Source organism: Amphiura filiformis, chromosome 15, assembly GCF_039555335.1.
Source record: "Amphiura filiformis chromosome 15, Afil_fr2py, whole genome shotgun sequence".
Taxonomy (NCBI): Eukaryota; Metazoa; Echinodermata; class Ophiuroidea; order Amphilepidida; family Amphiuridae; genus Amphiura; species Amphiura filiformis.
The window spans coordinates 28,630,071-28,649,836 of NC_092642.1; the positions used below are offsets into that span (position 1 = coordinate 28,630,071).

The following is a 19,766-nucleotide window of genomic DNA, read 5'->3' on the forward strand; positions in this document are numbered from 1 at the left end:
AAAGCAAGTGGATGACAGAAGCAATTCTATCAATGATGAGAGACAGGCAAAAGATCATGGACAAGGATTCGAAAGAATATAGAGAGTTGGACAGGCAAATAAAGAAACGTTGCAAGGAGGCCAAAGAGACCTGTCTGAATAGTGAATGTGCCAAAATTGAGAGTCAATTTGGAGAGAATCTGAATGTGTACCAGAGGATAAATGAGATCTCAGGCAGGAAATCAGGCTGTTCAAGCTCTTGGTGCATCAAGGCAAAGAATGGTAATATGCTGGTAGGGAAAGATGATGTAATGAAAAGATGGATTGAATATGTTGGGGAGTTATTTCACGATGTAAGGGACGGTTTGCCAAGCTTTCCCGATTCTATTGAGGGTCCTAAGATATTGCAGTCAGAGGTTCGATCAGCTATAAAAATGATGAGCAGAAATAAGGCTGCTGGGCCAGATGGAATAGTTGTTGAAATGATTGAAGCATTAGAGGATTATGGAATTGAGAAACTGACAGGAGTCATCAACAGAATGTATGATGATGGGATATTTCCGGAAGACCTGAGCAAATCAATCTTTATTGCTCTTCCCAAGAAACCTGGCGCTGTGGATTGTGAACAACACCGTACAATTAGCCTTATGAGCCATGTTACAAAGATAATTCTAAGAATCCTGTTACTTCGTGCAAGAAGTAGAATAAAACCTGAGATTGGTAAAGAACAGTTCGGCTTTGTAGAAGATGCCGGTACCAGGAATGCGATTTATGTCTTGAGAATGATAACGGAGAGAGCGGTAGAGATGCAGAAGGATGTTTCATTGACTACTCAAAAGCCTTTGACAAGGTGAGATATGATCAGCTTTTTGAAGATCTTGGCAGGCTAGACCTGCATGGAAAGGATCTGCGACTGTTGCAGAATCTTTATTGGAACCAAACAGCGTGCATAAGGGTGGATGGAGATCGTAGTGAATATACAAGCATTAAGAGAGGAGTCAGACAGGGATGTGTGATGTCACCAGATCTCTTTAATTATTACAGTGAGCTGATTCTAAGGGAGCTAGAAAAGGAAAATGGTCTCAGTATAGGTGGACATAACATCACGAACATAAGATATGCAGATGACACTGTCCTATTAGCTGAGTCTGAGGAGGATCTGCAAAGGCTTCTTGATGTGATGGTTCAGGAAAGTGAGAGGAAAGGTTTATCGTTAAATTGCAAGAAGACAGAATGTGGTATCAAAGACTGAAAGCCCAACATGCATATTGAAGGTGAAAGATCAAAGAATTAAGCAAGTTTCCTCCTTCAACTACCTTGGCAGTCTAATCACAGAAGATGCCAGATGTATTAAGGAGATTAAGAGAAGGATTGCACTGGCTAAGTCTGCATTCTCAAAATTAGACAAGATCCTAAAAAACAGTGCCCTCAGTATAGAGACCAGAATTCGGGTACTCAACTGTTATGTCGTCCCTGTATTAATGTATGGAAGTGAAGCATGGTCAAGAACAACAGACATTAAAAGAAGATTGGAGAGCTGCGAGATGTGGTTCCTTAGAAGAATGATGAAGATCCCGTGGACTGATAAAGTGTCTAATGACGATGTCCTAAGTAGAGCAAATGTGAACAGGAAGCTGTTACGTGAAATCAGAGTTAAGCAGCTCAAATTCCTTGGTCATATCCTCAGAAAGGATGGTTTCGAGAACCTAGTATTGACAGGAAGAATAGAAGGAACAAGGAGCAGAGGCAGGAAGAGAGTGATGTGGTTATCAAATCTGAAAGAATGGCTAAAAGAAAGGGGGAGCTGAACATAAAGCGACAGAGCTTCTGGAGATGGCTTATAACAGAGAATTGTGGCATGACATGATCGCCAACGTCTTAGGATATGGCACCTAGAGAGAGAGAGAGAGAGAGAGCGATACCTCAAAGCAAAGGGAAACATGAAAAAATCAAGCGGAGGTCATTCGAGGTCAAGGGTCGTCTAGGGGTCAAATTTTAACTGCGCTTGTGGGGGTGAGTGTGTGTAAGACGGTGTAAGCCTCTGCGTACCTTCAATCGTTGCTTAAAATAGTGAAATGTCAAAATGTATGTCCACGGTTTTTAAAGTGTACAAGATTAGAAAAGGAGAACAAATTAGAAAAAATAAGGGGAAAGAAAGAAGTGGCCCACAATAACCCAATGCATCTTCTGTGTGACACGTTTCGCACTAGAATTCATCTTGATCATGGTCCAAAATAGTGTAAAACTACCAATTTTTGCACATTGTACCAATACTGCCCTTTGAAAACTTTACAGTATCTTTAAAAAATATCTAATAAAAAACGTATAAATGCTACCCAAAATACCGGGCCAATATTATGGCCTAAATTATGCAACCCGGAAACTGTTCATCTTTTCCCCTACCAAAACTGGGAAGACAATTGTGTCCCCTCCCTCCCCTCCCCCACAAAAAAAAATGGTTACATCCCTGATTGAGCTCAGTACCTCCCTCCTTCACCAGACCAGAGTTGCGTATCATAACGGCGCAGCGTTGCCCCATCAAACACCAACCTTCAAATGTTGAGTTCCACATCTTTTTCACCATGGCAGCTCCGTCCCTAACACTACCGTTCTCTGCTAGAGTTTGATTGACGACATTGGCGTAGAGTATGAGCGTATCGTGGAAAGCACCAGCAAAATAGTTGGTCTATTAAAAGAAAATCGAACAATCAATCATTGTCTACTGCCACAAAAAACAAAATGTATTATATAGTATCAAATCAAAATGCAGCAAAGACTTTACACATGCACACCTCTGAATGTGGATTACAATAGACAATAGGACATTTTCAATAAAATAATTCGTCGGCTTCATTCCACGATGGCGTTAGGCGCGGTGGGGTACCGCGAATAAACAACTTTTCGAAATAATCGGGTTTTAAGAAATACCAATATAAAGTCACGCCTGAGAAAACGTTGCATCCCCTGACAATAATTATTACATTAAACACTTAAAAACCAAATAAAGTCCCAGTATTGAACCCTCGGGTACACCACACATCACCTTTTCATACATGAGATGTAACATTATCATACACACGGTTTTCTACTTGAGATGTAATTTGTGAACCACGTTTGAGATATTCCACGGGAGCCAAAATGTTATAATTTATCCAACAAGATATTGTGGTCTATGGTATCAAATGCTTTCGACAAATCCACGAAAATACCCAAAGTGAACATATTATTATCCACAGCCTCGCTTGTATTTTTAAGAAATCTAGTACAACCATGTACGTGGAATGCTTAAAATATCTAAATCAATATTTTAAACAAAACATTGTTTTTGAGCAAAAACATTATAGCATCTGTTGTGTACAATTCGTTCCAAAGGATGAAAAAAGTGGGTAAACAGATACAGGATTATAATTACCAAATACTTCAGAGCTGATGTCCTTTTTATAGATGAATATAACTTTGGCTATTTTCATAGCATCAGAAACTATCATAAGACAGAGGTTAATGCTCTGCATGCTGAAACCATATAAACTTCAACATAAAGAGTCCAAGTTTTGAGATATTTTCTCAAAATATTAAGAGCTATCTTAAGAAACAGATTTGCCGTATCCTACTTGATTCTACTATACTCACGTAATCGCCTTCAGGACGCGTCCAGTTATGCACTTTCAGCTGTCGTTCAGTTATTTTGCGTTCAAACTCAGCATATTCTGGAGTACTGGGTTCGTAGAGTCTGATATGTAGAAGAGCGGCATATGCTTTTCTGACTTTCTCGTCTAAACCATCATTCTGTTTAGAAACACGTTCATAAAATTCACATTTTTTTTAATGAGTTTTTATTTACACCGGGCGTAGTGCGAGTTTTGACAAAAAGTCGACACAAATTTCGAGCTCCTGTTTTCCCCTTTCCTCTTACCTCCATTCAAAACTTAATATTCCTCGTTATGGTTCAAGTAAAAACTCATATCCCTCTTAAGAACCACAATGAGATTGACTGATTTTGAGTTGATCAGCTCGCAACAGGAATTCGTTGAGAAGGAGGTGGTTCGCTTGGCACGGCTGTTTGATGTGATTATTTAACAAAACATTATAATGTTCATTTCTAGACCTGGACAATACCAACAGCTATCACACTAATATACACATTATGTTTGTAGATCATTTAACAAAACATTATAATGTTCATTTCTAGATCTGGACAATACCAACAGCTATCACACTAATATACACATTATGTTTGTAGCTATTTTTAACATAGGTTTTTGTATCTTTGTTAACTCATTCATCTTTTTCTGCTTTTTTGTAGTTTTTTTTCTATAAACAGTATGTTTGTGTGCAAATTGAGGGCGCTATTTACATATATTTTTTAAATATTATTTAGCCGAATAATATATGTAAATTATTCGTTATATATTGAAAATGTCATTGTTCCTTATTCCTCTTTTCCTGATGTTTTGATTACATTATACCAGTGTCTACCCTTTGTAAAGATGAAAACAAGATTTATGATAAATAGCGCCATCAGTGTTCACCTTTCCTTAAAAAATGACTACATTTTACATGCCATCATGCAAACAACCTTTTTGGAACAAAGTCAACAAACAGGGCAGAGTGCAAGTATTGGTGCTTTAGAAATCGCTCTATCCATAAACGTAGCTCCATTGATGTTAAACAGTATTTTAATGATAGTAATATCACCACACGTCGCACTATGCAGGTTCTGCAGCAGTACCCATTTGTGTTGCATAACTTTTACGTTTCTATAAACTCCTACAATATCACAGGATGGTAAATAGATGTTTGCTGTTGGATTATTTGAAACATCAACACTTGCTGGAAAATGACGGTATTTGAATAATGTTAAAACTGTTGAAACTAGGAACATTTTTGGTGTTACATGTTGAACTTTTGAAATTGGAACTTTTGAACATTTGGAACTTTAATTGTTGGAACTTTTGAATATTTGGAACGTTGGAACTTTTGATAACCATATACCATGACTACCGTACAATATATAGCCGTATTATTTAGCTCTTAATCAGCACAGGCAACCAACAGTTCTGCATATAGACGAATCTCACCAGCCAAGTCATGGTCAGGACTTGATCGGCCATTACTGGGTCCCCGCTGCACCAAACTGGTGTTCTGACCGGCAAACTGTGCGAATAAAAGCCGCCTAACGCCTAGAGAAGATACAAGGACGAGGAGGGTTAATAATAGAGATAATTCCCGTAGAGGTAATCCCGTCGCATCTATTCATACATAGTTCTTTTGTCCGCAAGTAATAGACATCCATTTAAAGTACCGTTTGATATGGCGTATGACTTTATTTTCTTTGTAACGCACGTAAAAGGCAATAGAACATGATTGTAGAAGCTGTGTGTTTTGCCGAGGGAATTCTATTGTGTTGTAAACTTTCATCATTCTTTTGTCTACGTGTGTTTTCGCCGCAGGTGTAAAACGGGTGATGGAATGCAGTTTAAAATTCCCACCAAGGATGAATCCTTTCACATTTTGGGTGCATTGTAGCCGACGGGGACCTAGTTATGGCTGCCAGTTAGGTGTAGGAATGCGTGAATTGAAATCCGTCTATACACGCGGGTGTATTATAACTGTGCTGATCGTGTATGCGGATGAGACGGCAATTACTCGCTACCTCGAGTCGCGCGTTAAACTGTGCTTCGCGCGTTGACAATGGCGCGCCGTATTATATGCGGTAGTCGCATGACTGAAAACTTACTTTTTTTTAGTATAACTTAATTAATTTAAGATTCGGCCTCGTGGTAATATATTTCCTGTATTCTGTTTAATTAATAGTGTGTAAATCGACATTGGTACTAATATAACTGAAGTGCTATCATAACTGTTGTCTCCTGTCATAGTACACGAATCAGAGTAATTGTTAAAATTTACCTGATTCCATCGGTAATTTCCCCACCAAAACGTATTATTAAATGGGTAAAATGCAAGGAACGCGTACTCGCCATTGATGAAACCAAGGTCATACGCAGCCGCCATGGCTTCGCGTACCTCTTGACCTCGGCCACTAAGAATAATTACTGAAATAAACAAGAGGCATACACTAAATTAATTTTAAAACATGCCTCATCATTGGGGCTCACTACACATTCATAATTGTTTCAATAGATAAAATGTTATTTGTTTTTGTATTTCATGCTAAAAAACAAATTCGAACTTTTATTCATTTCATATCGTTGCAAAAAAAACCTAAAACAACAACAATAATAGTACAAACACAAAAAAGAATACAAGCACAATATACAAACAATACCAGTGGGAAATACTTTTAAAGGACCCTCCAGACTTCTCAATCAACGTATAACACGCGTTACACGCGATGCTACACGCCCACCTTCAATCCAAGCATCCTAAACCCCGACGGTTCTTTATTCCGACGGTTCTTTAGTCCCAGGTTCTTTAATCCGACGGTTCTTCATCGAAGGTTCCATTCCGACGGTTCTTTATTTCGAACACCCGCCGATTTTTAAAAAAGGTTCAATCCGAATACAAAACGGTTGAACCGTAATTTTAAGTGGCGTAGTCTAGTCCGAATATGAAAATAGGCTCTATAGTCCGCAATTTTGAAAGGTTCAATAGTCGCGAATATATGCAAAAGGTTTCTAATGAAATTTGAAAAAAGGTTCTCTAGTCCGAAAGTTGAATTTCGGTTCTATTGTCTCGAAATGATACCATTTGTCCGAATTGGTAAACGGGTTCTATAGTCCGAATTTGACTTTTAATCATTTGTTTCAGCGCCAAATCATCAATTGTTAAATCAAATCCGTCAGTTCAACATGGTTGGTTTCTCTGGATATTTTTCGTAGCCATTGACGCCTCCTTTATTCTGGTGATATTTTCTTCATTTTTATCCGTTTTTCATTCCATTATAATATTATATACTAGTAATACTCTACGATGTATTCGGGCATTGTCGAGTTCAAATTTTCATAGCGCCATCCCTTCATGTAAATGCTGCGGTTGTTTCATTTAAACAAATTTTAACAAATTAGTTTACAGAATAGTTAAAGTATAGTTTTAGTTGCGACTTGGGGGGGTGGCTGTGTTTATAAAATGTTTCAATGTACTGGTGTCTGTGATTAAATGATCTATCATTTTCGAGGCTTTTCTCTCCCAAAACCCGTTTCTGGATTTTTCATTCCGAGGGCCTATTTATTCAAAAAGGTTATGCAACTTTTGGGCGATGTCATTCATTTGGACCATTTCGATCTAAAAATACAGCTTATGTAACTAAGGTCCATAGAAAGGCATCAAAATATCTCTATTAAAAGCATTTTGTTTTACCAGGAATCCATCTATATTATATCGTCATTACATCGTGATTTGGTGGTGTGCGCCCTTTTAACAGCAGTAGCGTCATCCCGTTTTCCCATAGACTCAGGCTGCTTTAGTATTATCTAGCTAAAGGGCGCAGTATATGTTAATGTTTTCAACCAAAATTCGGACTATAGAACCTTTTTTGAATCGGACAAAAGAACACATTATCCGTTTCGGCTATAGAACCGTTTTACAATTTCGGACAGACCCTTTTTGAATTCGGGGATTATACCCAGCCTATTTCTATATTGGACCCCTAGAATTTTAGAATTCGGATATAGAGCCTATTTCTATATTTGGACTATAGAAAATTTATTAAATTCGGACCTATAGAGACTTTTTCATATTACGTAGAGCGTCAGAGAACGTTTTAAAAGTCGGACTATAGAACCTTCGAAATAAAGAACCGTCGGAATAAAGAACTCTTTTCAATTTTTTTCGGACTAGAGAACCTCTTTTCGACTAACGAATGCTATGAACATGTGTTCGGACTAGCGAACCTTCGGACTAAAGAACTTTCGGATTAAGAACCTTCGGATTAGTTCCCCTAATGTGACCGCATCTAGAGACAGTCCCCTTCAATCCACCCCATCCCAAACCCCAGCACTGCACCATATTCGATAATATATTTCCACCAGAAAACCAACGCAACACATCATCGAATCCATGCAAATCAGAATCCATCGAACACCCGCCCCTCAAACCCTGCAAACACAACGGTTGAACGGTAATCAGTGGCGTAGTTAGGGGTTTGACGCACCCACTTTTAAACAATAGCGCGCGAAATATGCACAAACACCACTTTAATGAAAGGTTAGGGGAAAAAGTTGAATTTCGGTCTTACATTGATCGATTCAAATGACCATTTGTCCTGAAATGTACGCGGAGCGGGACGAAAAGTTTGACTTTCACCGCTTGGAGGGGCGCGAATTGATTTTTTTACCAGGCTACTGTCATTTCAGCGAAATGTGGCGCCCTGGGCCAGGTGCCTCCTTGCATAATAATAATTTGTCATTTTGAAAATTGCACGAATTTCCAAACAAGGGTTCCTATGCTCACGAAGATTAAACTTTTGATATTTGGTATCAACCTTCGAAGGAAAGTGTATAGAAAATTATTATATAAATTATTTTGCCATAACCTCATCAGACTCTGATTAAATGGGGATGGAACTAGTGGCGACATTTTTAATTTGGCTGTGTTTATAAATGCGACACTCTGTCTTGATCAAGTCTAACATTCAGGCTTTTTAAACTCCACAATATGGAACGACTGTCGTGGAAGTCTATTTCTGAACTATTTCTCCAAGAAGGCGAACACCGAATGTCATTAATTTGGACCATTCCAACCGAAAATACATCTTATGTAACCACGGTCAGCATATAGGACATCGGGTAAACTATTTCCTTAGCATATTAAGCAAGCACCTTAGTATTTCCCCAGGGTGACACTTAACACAAATGACCATACGGATATGCTCCGCCGTAAAGACCCTCCTTTTTGGATTTCGCAGCTCCGAAAGACCCCCCCCCCCACATTTGACCAAAATAGAGCTCCGAAAGACCCTTGATTTTGATAATTTCAGCTCTGGTAAAATGTCTTTTCAGACGATTTTCAACCAGAAGGCCAAGGAAGATCCTTGATTTTGACTCCAAAAGCCCACATTTTACTTGTTCGCTGCTCCAAAAGACCTCCTTTTACCAGTACGCCGTCAGCTCCAAAAGCCCCACCGCCTCCAAAATCCGGAGGGAGCATACCCACCAAAATTCTTTGATGAAAACGGAGTATTTCACAATATGATACGAGAAAAAATCCAAATGTTCGTATTTTTTTGGTAATTTTCAAAATAATGATAAAATTCTTACCCCTTGATACTTGTCCGCCTTACGTAGAGCGTCAGTTACGTTTTTAAAGTCTGTTGTCCAGTACTGCAGTAAATTCTCACGTCTTCGCCTAGTAATGTTCCATCCAAGACTTCCGCTGGATATAAACTGATATATCCAGTTCCCCTAATGGGACCGCATCTATAAAAGACAAAAGACGGAATTAATATCATCTACGGGTTGTCCCAAATCGGATGAAGTTTTTTTTAAACAGTGAAGTTTGTGGGGTAGTTTATGGGTATATTGTTCCGTGAAACAGGGTTTTAGCTAACAATCGCCCGCACCCCAGTGGCGGGTAACTTTATGTCGGGCAGGTAAATATTTCACTGGCAATTAAACACAGGTGTTTCCAATCAAGGATGTTACATAGAAAGGAGGGGGAATAGATTCCGTAATGCTTTGTTCCTTTGATGCCGATTCGAACAGCTATTCATCGAAAAGTACCTTTAGTTCGGGACAAAGGGCTTCCTCTATTAAACCGACAGCGTATTAACGTTACCTACCAGGCTACTGTCAATAAGTAATCAAACGAAAGTCGCGTGAAAACCCCTACTGGAACGAAAAGTACCTTTTGTTCCCATTTAACCAAGGGTGTGCTTGAGTATCCCTAGTTGAAAAGGCACACATCAGCCGTCGATGTACAGTTCGTTATCACCCACTGACTTAAGGTAGGTACTGCATTTAATAATAGGCCTAATCATGTTTCGTTCGGTAGCCGATACAAACGGACACTACTCTGTGTCAAACGGACACAAACTCTGTCCCTATAAAACGTCTATTATCAACATGTGCTCGTGAAATTACGTATTTCAACATTGTGACATTCACGGCTTGGATTGTATTGACATCAATTGATTATTAAAAATCTTAATTAAAATGTGTTTTAAATTCTATCTGTAGTAATTCAATAATATTTGACAGGAATTCTCTCACACAGTCGGGGTGTTGTGCTGTTAAGCCGTTTTAGGTTTCACTCCAGGTGTGCACTTTATAGATGCTATTACGATACGTCATCATACTATCGCGTCAAGCCCTTTCTGTCCGATATAATAGATTAAAGCCCTCTAGCAAGGTCAGATCATCATTATGCTATTAACATAAGAATGGGACACATGCAAATTACTAAGTGTCACATCTTGATTTAATGATCCTTGACACTATGCTCCCTTTTCTGCCCATAATGTAAAAACATATAAGAAAAGAGGTCCGAAACAGTACGAAACTTACCGTGTCCAATTAAACCGTTTGAATGTTTCTAAGACTAGATACGCCATACCATCCATATTGTAGCTCAAGCAGTGAAATGTGTGACGTTCCTTATCAGAGAGTTCAGAGGATGTCGAAGTACCACTTAGTATCGGAATATTCCAATATCTGGCTAAATAACTCATACCTAGTAAATAAGAAAACAAATATTGTAACATTTCCAGAAAAATAGATTAGTATTTCTCTTCCATAATTTACTACCAGCGCCGATGCCATATGTGTTACCCCGTCGGTCGTGCTACGGCTCGGTCCTTTCAGTCTGTACGATCGTAATCAAAATCTCGGATTTTAAAACTACCATACTGCAGTTACTGTTCGATTTCCTATACATAATACACAGTCCTCGCACCATTGACGCGTGACCAGTGTATGTTATAGGTATATGGACATTGCCTATATTAACGTCACTGTGTGAAAAATAACCAGCCAATATTTAAAGTACTGTATGAACTTCTAGAAAATATAGTTTTGTAACATGTCCTAAATTTTTAGCTAATTTAGACGTTTGGAAATATTCGCACTTTGGTGTTTTAGGAAGGATATGTTCGACAGATAACAGTAAAAAAATGAAGAAATTCTTTCCAAACCGTATGAAGTCTACAACCATTATGTTTCTCATTTTCAAGAATACTGGTTAACAATATGCAGACTATTGTCTCATTTCGGAAACAAAGTCCAACACAATAGTGTTATTGGTTTTGCTTTATAATCGTTCACCCAACTGAAACTATAATACCAGCTTATTGCAATATCCACAGGTAAAGCAGAAACATGTGTAGTGTGGATTTAACCAGAGAAGATCTGATTTAACATAGTTGAAAAGTTTTCAATGAGTGTCATCTTGGTTTTATAGCTTTTAATAGGGTTTAAGTCCCGCAAAGGTCGTGGTGAATTCTACCACTAGACTAATTGTCCGTTCCTGTTTCAGTATAAAAACAACATGGACTGGATGGGGCCGGGTGCGGGGGAGGGGAGGACTGCGTACTTAATTAAATCCCTCATCACTGTCATCATCATCACCAGCACGATCATTTAAATAATCATCTGACATCAAATGATTTTTTTTTATTTTTTAGCCCAAACATTTCTCATGATATTGATATAGATATGAATTGTAATATCATAATTTACGGATATATAAAAAAAAGCGGCTGATTTTATCCATATGTTTAAAAACCATTAAATTTGTAATACTTAAAAGGGCATTTCGTGATTCACAGCCTCACCCCCCACTTCTCCAAAAAAGTTTTTATACCACTGAAATCTCTGGCTTCATAATGTTTATGTACCAAAATTTCTTGCAGATTAGTTCGTTTAGCAAAAATATCGTCAAATTTCGTTCTGGTATACCAAAACAAAATTACACACAGTGGCCTATGGAGCAGTGTAATACACATTATCATACATAACTCGCAAACGTAAAATTTGAATCAACTAAAATTTAGCATTTTCGTGGATATTTACTGAAAAATGTCATAAAAAGAGGATGCTAGGATCACGAAATCCTCCTTTAATTCAGAATTTCAGAACAACAATATACATACGTTCTGTGCATTGAGAATGTTTATAGTCCTTTTTCATGTGAGGCACAGACATTTCACATATTTCATGACGTCAACTTTTTCTAGGTCAAATCTGTCTCGTTCGAAGGAACTCATCGCTTAAGTTGGTTTTTGCAGAATATCAATTTTAAACGTCTTATTTTCTCAAAAAGAGCCATTTTCATTGTCCCCATAATAATAGCTTGTCAATGATATGATGTTGTCCGAGCAATATATATGACCTTTAAAACCTAATAAAGGCCCATTAAAGTCTATCGTATTTTGCGTGAGTAGGTCTATGTCTTTCAGACTCGCACTGCAATTCTAAAACCCCTTACCTAATGTCCATACGCTTTGAGGAGGTCCGATCATCGCATGATATGGTTGTGCAGTATACAAATCCATAGCTTTCCCAAGAGAACTAGTTGAACACCCATAATAAGAAGAATACGCATGAAGGGTGAAATTTTGATAAACTCCATTTTCAATTCGTTTAAGAACTGTTTCATACGCGATGTAAAACGCCGGTTCCATCCAAACATAACCGAGTGTGTGCTGCGTGTCACACATAAAGTGCACTACTCGTACTTCTTCGATCGAGTTCGAGTCAGCCTGTGTTACTGCGATAAAAGTATAGAGGATGCATAACAAACTTAGCGCCAGGAGCAAAATACAATGTTTCCTCTTACCCATTTTGACGCCAAGTGTCTCATGTCCAGGTAAACTTAATGTACACTCATTCTTTTGTTTTAGTTACATATTCTGCGCAGAATCACATTTCCATATAGTGAAGACCTGAGCGCAAAAAGACCGTAAGTCCACTTGGCCCCTCAACATGTATACAATAAAGTAGCGTATAGTTTGGTAATTTTTTATACATGTTCAGGGGCCAAAACAAAATTTTCACAACCTTTCATGATATTTTCACCCTGGTACATGTATTCAACATTATAAAACCCTAAGAAACTATACGTAACTTAAGTGTATACATGTTGAGGGGCCAAGTGGACTTACGGTCTTCTTGCGCACAGGTCTTCATTAGTGAAACAAACGTTGTTGAATGATTGCATAGTCCGTGGTGGCCAATGATAACTTGGGCCAGTGACATCCTGGAATTGAAGTTTCAAAAAGAATAGACCATACTCACGGCACTCCTTTGCCGCAAAGAAAAAGTGTGCAAATTTAACCTTAAAAAATCACTCAATTTTCGAAACCGGATATTGTCCAAATTCGCACCAAAACTCCATCTCTGAAATAAAACATTGGGACTTTTTCTCATAATTTGTCATGTAGACACTTGTCGGAAGCAAATAAGCTGAAAATGGGCAAATTTTGACAATACGTTTTGAAAAAAAGCCGCAAAAAGCTCAAATAATCTAAAATACAGAGTGCAAAATAATCAATGTACCAGTTATTTTCACCCCTGTATATCCTAAACAAAGACGTAGACATATATGTCATAATTAGAACCAGCGGCCAAAAGCTGCATTATTTAGCTCGGATTTAATATTTGTTGAATTCGGTCAAGAAATAAAGACACGGTGAACTAAAATCACAAGGAAGATGTCAAATCCAAAGTTGCTGTTTACTCCGTTGCATGCTCTATTGATTTGTACACAAAGCATTCTCGAACAAGAAAACTAACAAAAAATACCGCTATCGTTATAAATACGCCTAGACAGTGGCGGTACCATAATTTTTTTTCGGGGGGAGCATTGAGGGGTAAAGTAAATTTCAGGGGGGCAAAATCAACAAGTTTTGCGCAAAATTACCACATAAAGTGAACATTTTCGTAATTTTGGGTTTTTACTGTGGGGCGACAGGGGAAGAGTTCTAACTGGGGAAATTTGTCCAATGTCATTCACTAACAACATAGTAGTGTTTATAAGGCAAAATACCCAAAAAGTTGCAGTTTACAGCGATCATTGGTTATTACGAAAGTATTGTGGCATGTAAAATCCACCATTATCTTCGAGCTGAATAATCAGTTATAAGGTACACCACGAAAGCCATAACAAGTTTTGTGATCAGATCTCATGATTAATTGCATCAAAGGCGTTTGAAAGGTCCATTTGCAGTGTAAGTATTTTCATCAATAGCCTTATATGTATCTGAATAAAATCCAATGCAGCTATACATGATGTAGTCATGTCTACAGTAGAATTCACCACGACCTTTGCAGGACTTAAACCCCATTAAAAGCTATTAAACCAAGATAACACTCATTGAAAACATCATATCTTCTCTGGTTAAATCCACACTACACATGTTTCTGTTTTACCTGCGCGGTATTCCAATGAGCTGGTATTATAGGTCCAGTTGAGTAATCGATAATAAAGCAAACGAAAGGTAACAATACTGTGTAAGCCTTTGTTTACGAAATGAGACAATAGCGTGCAAATTGTTAACCATCATTCTTGAAAATGAGAAACATAATGGTTGAAGACCGTAACACGGTTTGGAAATAATTTCTTCATATTTTTTGGTGTTATCTGTCGTTTACATATCCTTCCTAAAACACCAAAGTACGAATATTTCCCAACACCTAAATTACCTAAAAATTTAGGACATGTTACAAAGCGATATTTTCTAGAATTTCAGAAGAGTACTTTAAATATTGGCCGATTATTTAATACACAGTGACGTTAATTAGGCAATGTCCTAATACCTATAATATACACTAAAACACCAATGTGCGAATATTTCCAAACACCTAAATTAGCTAAAAATTTAGGACATGTTACAAAACTATATTTTCTAGAATTTCAGTGAGTACTTTAAATATTGGCCGGTTATTTTTCACACAGTGACGTTAACTAGGCAATGACCTATACTTCTAACATACACTATTTGTAGAGGTCACGCGTCAATGGTGAGAGCACTGTGTATAGGAAAACGGACGGTAACTGCAGTATGATACGTAGAATGTTTTCGACGAAACCCATATTGTCTATCATAGCCATGGTCTATTGTACAGTATTTATTTGGCATGTAAAAGGAATTTTCGAAAAACAAGGTAATACAGATACTGGTATTATGTGTGGTATATAATTACCAAATGATTGTGATAAGTTATCTTCATGAACTGATTGGGGAACGGAGATGTTTCACAGTCTTAAGGCTGCTACAGACTCCGAGTATTCGACGTAGAATATTTGATGTAACTATATCTTCGTTGTTTTAAGAAAGGTTTGATGACGTAAAATCAATAATATATGTTATGTACTCGAATGTAAGTTCATACGTGCTGGTAACGAGTGTTTACTTTTTATGAGTTCGAGTTCGAGTTAGAGTTAGAGTTAGAGTTAGAGTTAGAGTTACATTTTAGAGTTCGATTTAGAGTTAGAGTTGCATTTAGAGTTCGAATTAGAGTTTAGAGTTGCATTTAGAGTTCGATTTAGAGTGAGAGTTGCACTTTAGAGTTAGAGTTTCATTTTAGAGTTCGATTTAGAATTAGAGTTGTGTTTTAGAGTTAGAGTTACATTTTAGAGTTCGATTTAGAGTTAGAGTTGCATTTTAGAGTTGCCAGTGGTAAATTAGAGTTACAGTAGTACAGTTATATTAAACAATGTTGTGGGTCAACTCAAGATGATAACGACATCAACTGCATCATCTCAGATTGAGATACTTTAAACTGGACTATAAGTTTCAATCGTCCATGTCACGTGCCCCCTCAGAAGTGGGAAACTTTTGCAAAATGAAGACCAAATTGAAGCCATTTGGTGGGCCATTTGGGCAATACACTGTATTATTGTTTATTGTCCATCACAACATCTTAGGAATTCTTCTGATGAAGATGTGTGTCACACATTGAAAATTCAAGGTTAGTGAATTTTTGTGCTGAAAGTCAGTTTTTAAACTGACTTTCAGCACAAAAATTCACTAACCTTGAATTAACCGTAAAAACTTTTGGAAATATGTTATGTAGAAAATCATGAAAAAATTATGTTATTGATTTTACGTCATCAAACATTCGTTAGAACTTTGTTTAAAAACATTACTGGAAATAAAATGGGAATAAATTAAATAACGAAGACATATTACATCGAATATTCTACACCTCTAAAAAAGTCTACAGACGTTTCCAGATTGTTTGCCGAGTTAATTCAATAGGATGGACCTGCTTGCGCGATTGCATGATTGGAAAATGATTTCACTCATGCTGACTTTCCCCGGTATCATTGTTTTTGTATTTTTGTTTTATACGAGTTGGACCTGTCAGATTGATTCACCTTCCGTATAATGCGGGTTTACTTGATAGAATCATAGACCATTTGATAGAATCATAGACCATTTGATAGAATCATGTGTTAGTCTCTGGAGACTATAAAAGAACAATAAATGTCTAATGATAACTCAGGAATCATGTGTTAGTCTCTGGAACTATAAAAGAAACAATAAATGTTTAATGATAACTCAGGCGATTTACAGTGAGATAAAACCAGGGTTTGTTTTACGCTTCTACAGAAACGCTGATGCAATTTCGTAGATAGTTGTCAAAATGACAAATATTTGAAAATCTGTCTGAAAATTCAAAAGAAAAAAGAAAGTTTGCTTCAGATTTTATTTTCATTGATGCTACAATAAAATTTAAAAAAGAATAGCAAAATTTGAGCAAAAAAAAGTCAATTAAAAGCGGATATGGTTTACCATTGCATGAAACTGTCCAACTGTGACGTAATAAAAATGTTTACCATTGCATGAAACTGACCAACTGTGACGTTATCAAAATGGCCGCCAAAAGCTACTAATTTCGTCAGTTTTCACTCGTTATTGTGGGTTCCACTGGTGACAACCTTGTTCAGAAGTACATTACTGGATGTAGTAATGAATCTTTATATTGTGGCATTTAGATGGATCGATTTGAAAGCCATAATGAATTTCAAAATCGCCGCCATTTTAGTATTTTGGCATATGAAATCAAAGCGACAGAAGTTCTAAAATAACCAACAACCTATGCACCCATAGTACCATTAACATTATACTTTTAAGTAAGCCTATGTACCAACTTGACAGCCAAATAGCATTTCAAAATGGATGTAAGCTATAATCACCATTATAAAAATCAATATGTTGCTTGCAGTATATTCTTGAAGTACACAAAATTCATCTTGCTATACTACGATTCGATGCCTTTGTTTGTAGTAGTATATATCGATCACATTGAATTATATAAACTCCTCAACAAAAGTTTGGAAAGTTTTTTCAAGCATCTGTATCTTCAATTATTTGTGGCATATTCATATCGTGTTGCATATCACTGGATAGCTACAATACTCCTCTTTACAATGACACCCCATGTGAAACAACAACATTTTTCACGGCTGAATACACGTCTTGTGAATGTAGTGGGGTCTCAAAATGAATTTGCCAAATGAAGTATTTCGAGTTTAACAAAGCTCTTTGCTGTGCAATTTGTGGAAAGAAACCTGTAGCGTAATGATTCCAAAGACTCTGATTGCTGACAATTAAACAGGGACAACATTGCTTTTCTAAGTCAATAAGCCAATATACCAAAATGGCGGTCATTTTGAAATTCACTCTTGCTGCCAATTTGATTCGTATGCCACCCTCTATATAGGCCTAAATTTTAATGGGAATATGGGTGCAGAGGATATTGACTATTTTAGAAAATCGAAAAAACAACAACTTTATAGGCCTATACTTATACTTGTATGTATACGCAGTGATTACCATTTATATAGGCTACTATAGAAATGTGGACCTAGCAGCCTTAGTACATGATGTAAAATCGATCAGCTGGAGCATTCAATGTATGTAAATGAAGCGCCTGAAGTCACCCGCTAAACTGATCAAGTAGATCAGGATTTATCTTTTTGATTACATTTTTGTAATCGTTATTATTTAATATTATTATTTTTATTATTTGTACTTCTTATTTATGTCGTGTATAAATGTTGCATCTCTCTGAATGTCCGTGGGTTGAGAAATGAAAAAAAACGTAAAGCAATCTTTATGTATATGAAGAAGAAAAAAATAGACATTATATATTCCTTCAGGAAACACATTGCTGTAAAAATTTAGAAAAACAATGGAAACGAGAATGGTCAAGTAATATTGTTTTTAGTCATGGAACAAACGATAGTAAAGGTGTAGCTATTTTAGTAAATCCAACAATTACATGTACGTTTGACCAAGTGATAAGTGACTCGGAAGGAAGATTCATTTTAGCAAAAGTTAGTATCGAAAAAAACCTTTACCTGTTAAATGTGTACGCTGCCAATAATGACAAAGATCAAGTTATCTTTTATGATCAGTTCAAGCAATATTATAGAAAAACATGTAATTAAAGAATACTTGATTATAGGAGGCGATATGAATTTAGCTATGGATATCACTTTGGATAGAAAATCTAAAAATAATATTATTAAGGATGAGCATAAGAATGGCTGAATTTCCTCAAACGTCTTCTTTTTAAAAACAATTTAATAGACATTTTCATAAGAAACCCTACCAAAATAGCGTACACATGGTCAACACGTAATCGCAATTCTGCATCAAGGATTGATTATTGGTTTATACCTCAGTCGCTTAAAATGAATATAGTAGATTGTATTATTGTACCAAGTGATTATGTCCGATCACCAAACAATTATTTGAAGATTTTTTGAGTGATACCGAGCCTCGTGGGCCGGGTTTTGGAAGTTCAATAATAGTCTTCTAGAAGATGTTGATTATCATGAATTTAATTAAAGTGTCATTTCAGATGTTAAACGTGAATATGCTAACTTAAATGATCAACAATTTTGGGAATTTATGAAGTTCAAATTACGTATGGAAACCATATCATATTCAACCACAAAAATCGAGAAAGAAATGCACGTGAAAGATCTTTGAATAAAAGATTAATTGATCTTGAAGAAAAGATAAATAATGAACTTCAAGAAGAAATTGTACACGAGTATGCCGAAGTGAAGAAAAACTTAGAGGAAATATAAATATAAAGTTAATGGTAGTATTGTGAGATCAAGAGCCAGGTATTATGATGAAGGAGAAAAAAAGCTCTCAATATTTTTTAACTTGGAAAAAGAAATGTTTCAAAAAAGGAATTGATGAATTACTTGTAAATAATGTCCTTAAAACAACATCAAAAGATATTCTTGTGAAATCAAAGTCTTTTTATGAAGATCTTTTTCAAGTAAACAAGATGGTGAAGGTTATGAAGATATTGAGGAATATTTAAATCAAATTGAGATTCCAAAGCTTTCTCCACAACAGCAAGAGCTCTGTGAAAAGCGTTTGACTTTGGACGAATGTTGAAAACCTTAAAAGATATGTCTAAAAATAAATCTCCTGGGAGTGATGGTTTTCTAGTGAGTTTAACCTATGTTTCTGGATTTGCTTGGAAATAGCGTTTTAGTTGACTCTTTAAATTTTGGTTACTTAAATGGTCAACTTTCAACAACGCAATCACAAGCAATAATTTCTCTTCTAGTCTAAGCCTGAAAAGATCCAAAGCTTATCAAAATTGGCGTCCAATATCATTATTAAATATCGATTACAAAATAGGTACAAAGGCAATTGCTAAACGAATGGAAGGTGTACTACCAAGTATTATAGGTAATCATCAAACAGCCTTTGTCAAAGGTAGATATATTGAGATAAATATTCGTTTAGTTGAAGATATTCTGCAGTACAAAGGATAACCACATTCCTGGTATGTTACTTTTTGCCGATTTGGAGAAAGCTTTCGATTCTGTTGAATGGAGTTTTCTTATGGCAA

The 19,766-nt window shown here is 36.6% G+C and overlaps 1 protein-coding gene across 1 annotated transcript in view; it reads right to left on the bottom strand.

Annotated features, from left to right (window-relative positions):
• LOC140170844 (atrial natriuretic peptide receptor 1-like) overlaps window positions 1-10,498 on the bottom strand; it is a 36,744-nt gene extending 26,246 nt beyond the window's left edge. Inside the window, exons 1-5 of the mRNA XM_072194058.1 lie at window positions 10,443-10,498; window positions 9,262-9,356; window positions 5,890-6,035; window positions 3,610-3,765; window positions 2,530-2,665 (exon numbers count right to left, since the gene is read on the bottom strand). Coding sequence (XP_072050159.1) covers window positions 2,530-2,665; window positions 3,610-3,765; window positions 5,890-6,035; window positions 9,262-9,356; window positions 10,443-10,498 — 589 coding nt within the window. The remainder of the gene's footprint in view (window positions 1-2,529; window positions 2,666-3,609; window positions 3,766-5,889; window positions 6,036-9,261; window positions 9,357-10,442) is intronic.
• Window positions 10,499-19,766: the final 9,268 nt, after the last annotated feature.